The following is a 14146-nucleotide window of genomic DNA, read 5'->3' on the forward strand; positions in this document are numbered from 1 at the left end:
AGTGCCAAATGCATTGAGTTTGACGGATATCATTTTGAGCGTTTATTGCATTAATTTGGTAATTTCAGGTAATCACGCTGTAGCAGCATGCTTTCTCAGAAATGATAAGTTCACAAAGGTACATGTATCACATTGGAACAACCGAAATAAAATGTTCAAACATACCTACGTTCTGTATTTTAATTTAAAAAACCTACCTGTTACCAACTGTTCGTCCAAAATTGTGAGCCATATGTTTGTGACTATTACAGCGCCATCTATCACAAAGCGAAAAATGTGGTCCAACTAAAACATTCATATTTCTTTAGTACTACACGAATATGTAACAAAAATGGGGGTTCCTATTTTAAAAACCGCAGCTGATATCCGTTTGACCTATGGCAGCGCCATCTAGCGGGCCAACCATAGCGCCCTTCAAGCTAAACAAGTTTCGTTCTTTGTAGTTTTTTCGTTTGACGCTTATTTCGAGAGATATTTGGCCCGGTCACGATCAATGGACCCCCCCATATATATATATATATATATATATATATATATATATATATATACCCTATATATATATATATATATATATATATATATATATATATACCCTATATATATATATATGCTCGAAATGTACGAAGGCGACACCAGAATCTTCCTCCAGTACCCGTGGTGAATCTACCCAACAGTTAACTTCAGTTTTGTTCCAAAGAGACCGGTTTAAGGTCGCCTAAGATCCCTGTTACGTTACTGTATATTGTTAACAGTCGCAGCACCATGTTTCTGAATTCTATATCATTTACCATGACTGCTTGATCATTTGATGGAGCATTAGAACGCTTTGTAGAAGGATTGTGCTTTTCCTATTAACACGTATTGTGCTAAAAGTAGGCTGTCCTTTTCATTAATTAGCCTTCGTAAGACTTACTCTCGGCCACAAGGATTGGCAGGAGTTCTGTTATAAATTTCCGAAAATTTTGAAATTAGTGATTCTTCGACGCACGCTTCCAAATGTAAGCTTGTCTTTCTTATGTAGTACTTAAATCCTGCGTATTGAGTTGTTCTCTGTGCTGAAGACGGGAATTACTGAGGGTAGCAAGTTAACGTTGAACCAGAAAAAAAAAACAGTTTCCCCGATTACTTTTACTGTGCGTACATGACCTAGTTTTCAGGTTTATTTCGTTGTCTAAAGTTACTGACCATGATGTTATAGTGCATACATGATTAGTCTAAAACTTGCACTTAAGTATCTGCACGAGGGTTCATAGCAAGACTTTTAGAACGTTTCTTTACCGTTTCACTCTCGAACATAGCGCGGGAAACATACACACCTAAATGTTTTCGAGCGAGCTCTGACTTCTGTTATTTTATCGCAGTTGTCATACCTGTCTGGGGTAGGTGCGAGTTCTGATAACCGCGACATTCACCTACTACGCGATAATACAAAACGATTTTCCTCCTTTGGACCTTTTCGATTCCTCTGTCAATCATATCTGTTAAGTACGCCACAATGCGCAGTAATACTGCAGGAGAGGGTGGACAAGCGTAGTGAAGACAGTCTGTTTAGCAGATTTGTTGTGTCTAATAAATGTTTTGCCAAAAAAACCTTCTTGGGTTCACCTTCCCTAAAAAAAATTTATATGTACTGGTTCCAGTTTAAGTTCTTCATAATTGCAATCCCTGGGTATTTAGTTGAATCGACTACTTTTAGATCTGAATGATTTATGGAGTAACTGAAATTTACCGAATTTTTTGTGGTATTCATGTAGAGAACGTCATATGTTTTTTAGATTATACGTCAATTGGCACTAAATCGCTTCCTTCTGGGACCTCAGATGTAGCTTCGCTTGCACAAGATCATTTCTCGTAATTGTTACGGGAGTGAGGCTTAATGGAAAAGTTTTTTATTTTACACACACTTTCATTCAGTATTCCCTACTGCAGTCAGTTTCGGCTCGTTGCCGCACATTCCCCATTATCTCGTTCGCGGACTCATGTGTACTGGAAAATTTTCTCTTCTACTATCCGATGTATGCACCAGTTTTCGCTGTTAACTACACTGAGGTGACAAAAGTCATGGGCTACCGATATCCACACGCACCGGTGGCGATGGTATGACATACACAGGGTATAAAAGGGCAGTTCTTTGGCGGAGCTGTCACTTGTACGCAGGTGGTCCATAAGGAAAGCTTCCCGACGTCATTACGGCCACACGACCTAAATTAACAAACTCTGAATGCGGAATAGTAGTTGGAGATAGACACATGGGACATTCCATTTCGGAAATCATTGGGGAATTCGATATTCCGAGATCCACAGTGTCAAGAGTATACCAAGAATATCAAATTTCGGGCATTACTTGTCACTACATAAAATATAGTGACGGACGGCCTTCACTTAATGACCGAGCGCAGCGGCGTTTTGCGTAGATTTGTCTAAAAAAAGGTCACTGCTTGAAATAACAGCAGAAATCAACGTGGGAAGTACGAAGAACGTATCCGTTAGGATACTACGGCGAAATCTTGCGTTAGTGAGCCATGGCAGCAGGCAACTGACACGATTGCCTTTGCTGATAGAACGACGTCCGGGGCTAATGACCATATCAGATGGACCCTTGGAAAACTGTGGTATGATCAGATGAAACCTGATTTCAGTTTGTAAGTGCTGATGGTACGGCTAGAGTATGGTATAGACCCCACGAAGCCATGGACCCAAGTCGTCAACAAGACGCTGTGCAAGTTGGTGGTAGCTCCATAATGGTGTCGGCTGTGTTTACATGGAATGGACTAGGTCCTCTGGCCCAAATGAACCTATCACTGACTGTAAATGTTTACGTTTGGCTTTTTGGAGTCCATTTGGAACCATTCATGGCTTTTATTTCCCAAACAATGATAGAATTTGTATGGATGACACTGCGCCATGTCACCGTACCACAACTGTTCGTGATTAGTCTGAAGAACATTCTGTGCAATTCCAGCGAATGATTTGGCCACCAAGATCGCCCGACATGAATCCGATCGAACATCTACGAGACATAATTGAGAAGTCAAGTCGTGCACACAATCGTGAACTGGCAACAGTTTCGCAATTATGGACGTCCATAGAGGCAGCAAAACTAATTATTTCAGCACGGGACGTCCAACGACTTGTTGAGTCCATGCCACGTGGAGCTGCTGCACTACGCCAGGCAAACGGAGACCCTATACAATATTAGGAGGTATCCCATTACTTTTGTCACCTCAGTGCATGATGCATCCTGTATAACTGAAGCAACAAATTTATAACCATCTAAAAATGAGCCTAGAACACTAATCACAAAATAATACACATGAAATGGTAAAATACTAAAATTAATTACTGGAAAAACCCTTTATAATACGGAATAACATAAGAAAGATGGAATGGGTAGTCAGTCAGGATTTTCGAATGCTATTTTCGGAGCATCAAGGAGTGGAAGCGAACTAGTCTGTTTATTCACGTAGCAACTGTTCAGGATGGTTAATGTGGTGACTCGTTACCTCCAGTATTTAAAGCATAAAGAGTTTTTGTTGACAGTGCAGTATTTCTGCTGCATTACACGTCATTTTCTGCATTCCAGACAATGCTCAGCAAAGATTTGGTCTGTTTCCCGCTCCTTCCATCTTCTGTGGTGCCATTTAGTTCTGTTGGACACTAATGTATCTGATTTCTCTTTGCAGGAAGAGCCGCACTCTTCTCATGCTATAGAGGCTATCTTTGTTCATTGAGACTGCTGGTCTTTGTGATATAGTAGACCACTGACTCTTAGCTTCGCAAGACGTTGGTAATTGTGGTAGACAATAAACACTGTGATTTGCTGACAATCTTTTGGAACGCTGTTGATGGATACGCTAATGTTTAACTGGAATTCATTTTCTAGTTTTCCGACATTGCCTGAATGTTTCCATTCTGTTTGTTTAGTAAATCCTTCAATTCCATAAAACTTACGTTTTTCTAGGACTATAATATGATCTAAACAATACAACGCCTTGGAAAGAAAACAAAACATACCAATTGGCGATATTTTATTATTTAAGGCTTGAAATACACTGACAGAAAAAAAATCACAACACCAAAAATAATTAATATAGAGTAATGGCATTTGGGGTACACATTTGTCTACATAACATATGTAAGGTATTGCTAGATCACAGTTTAATGTGAGCAAGAGATTAGCCATTGCAAATGTGAAATGCTGGTACAATAATAACCGGTGTCACCGCCAGAATGTTGAATGCAAGCTTGCAAACGGGTATGTATTGTCTTCTACAGGTGCTGGACGTCAGTTTTAGGGATGGAATTTCATGCCTGTTGCATATGGTCGGCCAGTACTGGGATGGTTAATAGTGTTTGTGGATGGTGCATGAGTTGCCATTCGATGATGTCCCATATGTGCTCGACTGAAGACAGATCTGGTGACGGAGCAGGCCGAGGTAGCATGTCGACTTTCTGAAGAGCATGTTGGGTTGCAACAACGTTATGTGGGCGAGAGTTATCCGGCTGGAAGACAACCCCTGGAATGCTGGTCATGAATAGCAGCACAACAGGTCAGAACACCAAATTCGCAGTCACCGTGCAAGGGATAACCACGAGAGTGTTCCTGCTGTCGTACGAAATTACACCCCAGACGGTAACTGTAGGTCCAGTGTGTCTGTCATGTAGACAGGTTGGTTGCAGGTCTTCAACCGGCCTGCTCCTAACGAACACACGGCCATCATTAGCACTGAGGAATAACCCGCTCTCATCAGGAAACACAACAGGTCTCCACTCTGCTCGCCAATCAGTTGTCGCATGACATAATTGAATTCTCAAATGGCGGTGGTTTGGGGCCGGTAGCATAAAGTTACGGGGCCTCTGGCTCGGAACTGTCCTTGAAGTAGCCGTTTGGTAACAGTTCGTTGTGTCACTGTGGTTCCAACTGACGCTCAACTTGTTGCCTACTGCAGATGCAGTACGATGTGCCAGAGCCACAAACCGAACACCATGAGCTTCTTTGTCGGCAGAGCCACGTAGCGATGCGGAGCCGATCTTCTTGCGACCAAACATTCTCGTGACTACCACTACCAGCAATCGTGTACAGTGGCTTCATTCCTACAAAGTCTTGTTGCAGTATCGCAAAAGGAACATCCAGCTTCTCACAGCCCTATTACACGACTACGTTCAGGCTCAGTAAAGAGTTGATAATGGCGTCTTTGTCGCATTAAAGGTATTCTTGACTAACATCGACACGTCACGTCCAATCTCAAAGGTGACTACCGCTCATGACCGTTACAGCGTGTATTTAAAGCAAACCTGGTTTGCATCCTCTTAGGCGACTAGAGCGAAATCTAAACAGACATCATCTTTCTGATGTACAAGCACGCCTACCAGCTTTCGTTCATGTCGCATAACTCCTTCTTGGTGCTACGTTTTTTTTTCCGTCAGTGTTTTTGGTGGCTGAATGTGTACATAGCTCGCAGGGTTGGGTAACCATTTTGCGTTGGGTTGGGTTGTTGGGGGGAAGAGACCAAACAGCAAGGTCATCGGTCTCATCGGATTAGTGAAGGATGGGGAAGGAAGTCGGCTGTGCCCTTTCAAAGGAACCATCCCGGCATTTGCCTGGAGCGATTTAGAGAAATCACGGAAAACCTAAATCAGGATGGCCGGACGCGGGATTGAACCGTTGTCCTTCCGAATGCGAGTCCAGTGTAACCATTTTGGAATTCAAACTGTGATATGCCGTGTAAATTCTTATTATCTACGTGTGAGACTACGCTTGAGTTCATTACTTTTTCCAGTATTTTGGAAAAATATATCAATAAGGAAACTGGACGATAATTTTCTTGTAGAGAGCCTTAACAACATTGCATATGTTAACCTGTCTGAAAAAATTTCCTGTGTATGTCACGCATTACTCGCCTTACTAAGAACATTACTTATTAAGTTCGAACAACGTTTCAGAATGCTATTTGAAATTGCATCAACATATAAACCTTTGATTGTTAGAATTTTTATAATTCAGTTAATTTCAATGAATTATGTTTGTGCTACTCCTAATTGCTAAAAGTTTTGTGGAGTGACATTTTTAATAAACGGTTACATTCTTTGTTCTTCAACTGAACCAGTTGATCCTACTTTTACTGTTATATTTAGAAAGTGATTGTTAAAACACTTGCAGCTTGTGAATTATCCGTCATAACATTGTCATTTAGTTTAATTGTTATCGTATCTTGTTCCCTGACTGTTTGTCCTGTCACCCGTTCAACAATATCCCTTATAATTTTAATCTTATTATCTGTGGAAAAGGGCACAGGACATCCCCGTTTTCAAGAAGGGAAGTCGAACAGATGTGCAGAACTATAGACCTATATCTCTGACGTCGATCAGTTGCAGAATTTTGGAACACGTATGATGTTCGAGTATAATGACTTTTCTGGAGACTAGAAATCTACTCTGTAGGAATCAGCAAGGGTTTCGAAACAGACGATCGTGTGAAACCCAGCTCGCGCTATTCGTCCACGAGTCTCAGAGGGCCATAGACAGGGTTTCCCAGGTGGATGCCGTGTTTCTTGACTTCCGCAAGGCGTTCGATACAGTTCCCCACAGTCGTTTAATGAACAAAATAAGAGCATATGGGCTATCAGACCAATTGTGTGACTGGATTGAAGAGTTCCTAGATAACAGAACGCAGCATGTCATTCTCAATGGAGAGAAGTCTTCCGAAGTAAGAGTGATTTCAGTTGTGTCGCAGGGGAGTGTCGTAGGACCGTTGCTATTCACTATATATATATATATATATATATATATATATATATATATAGTGAATATATATATATATAAACCTGTGGATAACATCGGAAATTCACTGAGGCTTTTTGCGTATGATGCTGTAGTATATCGAGAGGGTGTAACAATGGAAAATTGTACTGAAATGCAAGAGGATCTGCAACGAATTGACGCATGGTGCACGGAATGGCAATTGAATCTCAGTGTAGACAAGTGTAATGTGCTGCGAATACATAGAAAGAAAGATCCTTTATCGTTTAGCTACAATATAGCAGGTCAGCAACTGGAAGCAGTTAATTCCATAAATTATGTGGGAGTAGGCATTAGGAGTGATTTAAAATGGAATGACCATATAAAATTGATCGTCGGTAAAGCAGATGCTAGACTAAGATTCATTGGAAGAATCCTATGGAAATGCAGTCAGAAAACAAAGGAAGTAGGTTACAGTACACTTGTTCGCCCACTGCTTGAATAATGCTCACCGGCGTGGGATCCGTACCAGATAGGGTTGATGGAAGAGATAGAAAAGATCAAACGGAGAGCAGTGCGCTTCGTTACAGGATCATATAGTAATCGCGAAAGCGTTACGGAGACGATAGATAAGCTCCAGTGGAAGACTCTGCAAGAGAGACACTCAGTAGCTCGGTACGGGCTTTTGTTGAAGTTTCGAGAACACACCTGCACCGAGGAGTCAAGCAGTATATTGCTCCCTCCTACGTATATCTGGCGAAGAGATCATGATGATAAAAGCAGAGAGATTAGAACCCACACCGTGGCACACCGACAATCTTTATTTCCACGAACAATACGAGACTGCAATAGATGGGAGAACCGATAGAGGTACTCAGGGTACCCTCCGCCACACACCGTCAGGTGGCTTGCGGAGTATGGATGTAGATGTAGATGTATTGCTAATTTCTCTCAGGACGTCATAGTTCTAGATATTTTAATGACTTTCCTTAAAATATGAGTCGTTATCTTTCCTGTGCCATGTAAACTGATATCAGACTAGTAAGTTAATGACTGTGCCTCGTATTTCCACGCTGAAGTGAACAACGGTCGTAATACACTCTGAGCATGTGCGCAGCATACCTGGTGAAGACGACGTACAGTTCTGCTACGTTCAGTGCGATGGCGGCTCCACCAACCAGCCCGAAGAGCACCAGATAGACGACGCGGTCGACGTTCTTCAGGTAGGTGTTCTCACTCCACAACGCGAACGACAGGTTCGAGTTGGGTGGTAGCTCGCAGTTCGCCATCCAGGGAAACTGCTCGCGACGCCGCCGAAAGAAGTTTTTTAGAACTTGTGGCTTTTATAAGGCGAACAGACAGTGACTGTACACTGAGGTGACAAAACTCTTGGGATTCCTCCTAATGTTGATGGTGCTGAGACAGATTAATTGTGAAATGTCAGTTTGGAGTGTTTTGAAATGTAGGTTAATTAATCTGTAAAAAAAAGCGCACCACATGTTCTAATGAAAGCATGAAAACTATCTGAAGATGAATCGTAATGATTCGAAACCGGTAACGGTACCTTTTGTATAAAGGAACTGAAAATAAATTTGTGGCTGGTCGCTGTTTCAACACTATCAACATTTGTCTTCAAATAACAGCCACAGTCTTCAACCATGTCATCATAGGACAACATTGAATACCTCCTAATACCTCGTCGGACCTTATTTTACCCGGGGTAGTGCAGCATCTTTACGGGGCGTGAACTGAGCAAGTCGTTATAAGCCATTGCAGAAATATTGAGCCATGCTACCTCTGTAGCCGTTCATAATTGCGGAAGTGTTACTGGTGCAGGATTTTGTGCACTAACTGATATTCGATGGGATTCAGGTTGGGCGATCTGGTTAGCCAAATCATTCCCTCGAATTGTCCAGAATGTTCTTCAAACCAATAGGGAACAGTTGTGGCACGCTAAGTGACATCGTTGTTTGAGAACAGGAGGTCCATCAATAGCTGCAAATAGTCTCCAGGTAGCCGAACGTAACCATTCCATGGTCAGTGATCGATTCCGTGTGAACGCAACCCTCGCCTTATGGAGCCATCACAATCTTGCACAGTGCCTTGTCGACAACGTGAGTCCATGGTTTCGTGGAGTGTGTCCCACACTCGAACCCTACCATCAGCTCTTACCAACTGAAATCCGGACTCATCAAATTAGGCCACGGTTTTCCAGTCGTCTATGCTGCATCGCATCCGATATGGTCACTAAGCCAGGAGAGGTGTTGCAGGCGATGCCGTGCTGTTAGGAAATGCACTCACGTTGGTCGTCTGCTGCCATGGCCCACTAACGCAGCCGCGGTGGTCGAGCGGTTCTAGCCGCTCAGTCCGGAACCGCGCGACTGCTACGGTCGCAGGTTCGAATCCTGCCTCGGGCATGGATGTGTGTGATGTCCTTAGGTTAGTTAGGTTTAAGTAGTTCTAAGTTCTAGGGGACTGATGATCACAGATGTGAAGTCCCATAGTGCTCAGAGCCATTTGAACCCACTAACGCAAAATTTCGTTGCTCTGTCCTAGCGGATACGTTCGTCGTATGCCCCACATTGATTTCTGCTGTTATTTCAAGCAGTCCTGCTCGTCTGTTGGCACTGACAGCTCTACGCAAGAACCTCTGCTCAGGATTGTTAAATGAAAGCCGTTGGCCACTGCGTTGTCTGTGGGGAGAGGTAAGGCTTGAATTTTGTTATTCTCGGTACACTACTGATAATGTGGATCTCGGAGTATTGGATTCCCCAAGGATTTCCGAAATGGAATGAACTATGCGTCTAGCACCAACTACCACCCCACACTCAAAGTCTGTTAATTCCTGTCGTAAAGACACAAATACGTAGTAAATCTTTTCATATGAATCAACTGAGTACAAATGACAGCTTCGCCAATGCACTGCCCTCTTATACCTTGTGTACGCGGCACTACCGCCATCTATATATGTGCATATCACTGTCCCATGTTTCTTGTCATCTCAGCGTATAATCTTATTTCTGAATGTGTGGCTTCGAAGGTCTCTGATCTTCTACGTAACAAACCTCACAAATGCACTCACCGCGTTGCTCAGCGTGTATACAGAATATAAAAGAAATATACAGAATGACATTCGGAGACGGTTTTGTGCAGCTTGCTACTCAGTAATTCAATTTTCGTGAGTCAAGTAAGTAGATTACTTAAAAAAAGAAAACAGTAAGATAATCATCTGTTCAAAATTTTCTCCACTGTATACAAGAATCTGACAGTGATGAAACATTTCTAGAGGACCGAAACAACAAAATAAACATAAATAGAAACATACTGTGGCTGACCGAAGTCACTAATGCACTCTATTGGAGGGCTGCTCAAACCAGAGGGGGCCACTTCGAATCCTGGTAGCGGTAGAAACATTCGTCAGAAGTGTTTGGTGGTTAACATTCTTGATTAGCAGATTTCGCGCAGACGACGTGTACTGAATACCAAACTGCTCTGCACTGTCTCGAGGGTATTGATGATTGCGATTATTCTACCGGATGAGACATTACTTCCTTCGAAGGCAATCGACTGGAGCAGACTGTGCACCTGCACTGGAGTCCACAGTCTTTTTTCTCTTTGTCTTAAAAAAAAACGATGTCCATAAAATGTACAGTAACCTGTATTCAGTATACATATCCTACAAGAAAGGTATCAGTACACGAGGAATGAGAACCTTTCCTACGAGGTAGCCCTGCTGACATTTGGAGATTACATACTAATCATAATAAATATTTTTTGGAGAAATACGATGAACATAGGTGTGATAGTGGACAGTACATTAAATAGTCGTCTTCTTAATCACAAATCAACACCTGAGTCCTGTATCATAACTATCTTCAAATTACTAGTGTACCAAAAAGTGCTATGTTAGCACCTAAAACTGCGATATCTCGTAAACAAATATTTAATATAGAAACGTATGGTTTTTCACTAGCAATTTTTAATTATTTCATGTCACTAATTTTCAGTCACAGTGCTCTAATTTTTGAAATACGAACCACATTTTTTTTTTCTAAGTGAAAAATGAGTGCAACCTTAACATGTTCTCTCCTTTTTGAGGTCAGTCAGAAGATAGCTTACTGTCAGTATTTAACACATTGAAAAGAAAGCTTCTGGATCTTATTACACAAAATGTTGTGTATCAGTTTTCGGATGAAATGCTAATTATCTAATTTATGATACTTGTCTCAGTTTAATAAGTTCCACATGTAACTGATTTCATCAAGTTACGTGACATTTCTGCAGTGACACCCTGAAGTTTCATGAAAATAATAATAATAATAATAATAATACTTCTGGTAATGATAGTATAACATTTACTCAGGCAAGAACTTGCTATACATCGAAAATTTGTAACATTATAGGTTGAGATAACACTTTTAGATACAGTTACTTGGTTAATATACATATCTGTTAATTATTTTTGTAAGTACGAGTAGTTCTATTCATCGCATATTTGTTCCGGCTCAATTACCAGTTGTAACCCTATACAGATGTCATTATCAACTTTGTGCGAAAGTATTACTATGAAATAGCCAACTTTATCGAGAGATACGTTAAGTAAGTTGGTGGTTATGGACATAATACAAGGAGAACAAATCGTTACATTGCATACACTATGAAATAAATGTCATAATTTCTGACTCAACTGGTGTCCACAATTAATGAAACAAACGAAATTTTAGAGGCTGACCTTATTTTGCCACAAAATTGTATTAACATGTGGTAGTAAAGTAGAAGCATGTGAAGAGTACAGAACGTAAACAACAGCAACATGCATAACTGTAGGCAAAAAGGTTCTTCCTTTTTTCCAACTTAACAGATTTGCACACGTATTCCGACAACTGGTTAATGATTTTCAGTATGATGTGTGATTGCCTCTGGCAACAGTCAAGACCTGACAAAGACGGTGCATGCTATGAATGATTTCATTGGTCTCATGTTGAGGTAATAACGCCCATTCTTCCTGCAAAGCTGCTAGCAAATCTTGAAGAGTGGTTGGTGGATACTGACGTGATGCAGCCCATCTCCCTAGTGCATCCCAGACATGCTCTGTGGGATTCAAAGCGGGAGAGCTAGCAGGCCATGCCATGCGTCCAGTATCTTCCGTTTCCAAGAAAACTTCAACCACCTGTGATCTACGAGGTCGAGTATTATCATCCATTGGCACGAAGTCCGGGCCCACAGTACCTCTCAACAACCGCACAAGAGGTCCCAAGATCTCATCACAATACCTGACTCACCCATACTATTTCATGAAGAGGTGTCCGAGTGATCAAAATAGTCCATGCCGACACTATCAGGGATTCACCTCGACATTGGTCTCTTTCCACAATGTTTGGGCCCCTAAATCGTATTCCACGTTCCTTCCAGATGCGAATTGCTGAGAATCACTCTTCAGACCAAATCGGGACTCATCTGTGAAAAGATCATTGGCCCTCTGTTCGACCTTCCAGACGGCATGTTGACGACTCCACTCTAGACGTTCCATTCTGTGAAGACGCGTCAGAGGTACACATACAGCCGGTCTCCGACAAGAAAGGCAACTCTACCGAAGCCTTCCGTACAGCGTTGCCTCGATGCTACAAGACCATTGGATGCTGCGACGTCAGATACCATTCTCCGCGCAGTGCTAACTCGGCACTGTAGTGCCCTCATTGGTAAATAACGGTCAAGTGTCTCTGATGTCAGACGTAGGCAGCCCTGCCCTGGTCTCCGGGATATCGTTTCTGCCTCTATCAACTATCGCCACATCTGGAAGGCAACAAAACGATTCACATTAAGTCATATGGTAATATCAGTTTGTGACTCTCCTGGTTCTATTCTTCCTATGGCTCAGCACCCTCCAGGGTGTCTGGCACGTGTCTTCTCTCTACCATACTGGACCGTCTGTGACTAGCCGCGCGAGGTAGCCAAGCCGTCTAGGGCGCCTCGTCACGGTTCACGCGGCTCCCCACGTCAGAGGTCCTTCCTCGGACATGCGTGTGTTTGTTGGTCTTAGCGTAGTGTAAGCTGAAGGACCGATGACCTCAGCAGTTTGGTCCCATAGGATCTTAGCACAAATTTGCAGTTCCATCTGCGACTGTGTACACAGCGATTGTGGATGTGGAACTACCCAGCAACCACTACCCCTTTTGACAGGTGTCCTGACGCCATCGATGGCGTGGTTGACCGTTGGCCGGAATGCCATCTTCCGTGCAAGACACAATCGTACAGACATCTGTTGACAATCTGTATGATTCTGTCGTGAATTAGACACAGAACGGGGAAATAGCGGTTTCTTGCTTTAATTTTAGACACAGTGTAGTTAAAATGCTAACTGAGTTATAGGTAAACCTGTCATAATTATGATATGAGGTTCAAACTTAGTTTGAAAAGGTTTAATTTTGAATTTTCTACCGACTCCTAATAGGAAATAGTAAGTTATTTACCTTATTAAATTCCTTTATGAAAAATAAACATAAAGTGTCAGTAGCTTCAATTATTAATTCTCCTCATATAACTACTAGTATTTACAATGTTTGACTAATAAATTGGGAGCAAGTAATGGAGTCAAACCATTAGTGTACATTTCAATATAAATAGTGTTTATGTATTTAAAGTTTGAGTTACATGCTAAAGAAAGTTACATGTTGAATACAGAGGGTAATGAAAGTCATAGAATGAATAAATCAAAGCTCTCTGCAAGTATCGTTCCGTTAAATTTACATTATAAAATTCGCTGAATATTTATTCTGATATTTATTTTCTAAGTAATTTTATATAATCTGACAACGCAAACGTAACAATAGTTTAGAGGTACAAGAAAAACTATGTAATGTATTTCAAAACTGCTTGTCAGCTGATGTCCAGCTAGGCTATTGTTATTTCTTCTTTGCAAAACTTGGTATAAAAGAAGGAATTAAATAATTACTGTTATTAACAAAGCGTCTACATATTAAGATAATTATTTGTAGTAAGTATCTGGCAAGTAACAGCTTATAGGCTCGCACATATTCATACATGCTGCCATCATAAGAGGAAAAGGCGTAAATGACACGTACCTGGGTTCCATTGTCTGTAATGTTGTAAATCGTCAGTAGTGTTCGTCTTGGTGATGTTAGCACTCGTAAGGATCTTTGCCCAGGGCTGAAAGAAGTTCATCAGACCGTTAAACATTGAAGTTTTCGCATCTGTTTAAATGTATTAAATATAGTAATCATTCAGATAGATATATAGGTGTATATGAAGCAACCTTTTAATGAAGTGCTTTGTGCCCATCCTTGGTCATATTACTGAGCAAGATCTCTGTTTCAGTCTGGAAACTTGCTCTGTGGATCATAATTTGCAACCTCTTCTGTCTTATAACAAAAAATTACACTGCAGATAT

At 41.5% G+C, this 14146-nt stretch overlaps 1 protein-coding gene across 1 annotated transcript in view; it reads right to left on the bottom strand.

The window, feature by feature from the left end:
• The window catches only part of LOC124775747 (gastrin/cholecystokinin type B receptor-like), a 65499-nt gene extending 57472 nt beyond the window's left edge, over positions 1-8027 (bottom strand). Inside the window, exon 1 of the mRNA XM_047250577.1 lies at positions 7861-8027. Coding sequence (XP_047106533.1) covers positions 7861-8027 — 167 coding nt within the window. The remainder of the gene's footprint in view (positions 1-7860) is intronic.
• Between the last annotated feature and the right edge of the window lie 6119 nt (positions 8028-14146).

The sequence above is a fragment of the Schistocerca piceifrons genome, chromosome 2, assembly GCF_021461385.2.
Source record: "Schistocerca piceifrons isolate TAMUIC-IGC-003096 chromosome 2, iqSchPice1.1, whole genome shotgun sequence".
Taxonomy (NCBI): Eukaryota; Metazoa; Arthropoda; class Insecta; order Orthoptera; family Acrididae; genus Schistocerca; species Schistocerca piceifrons.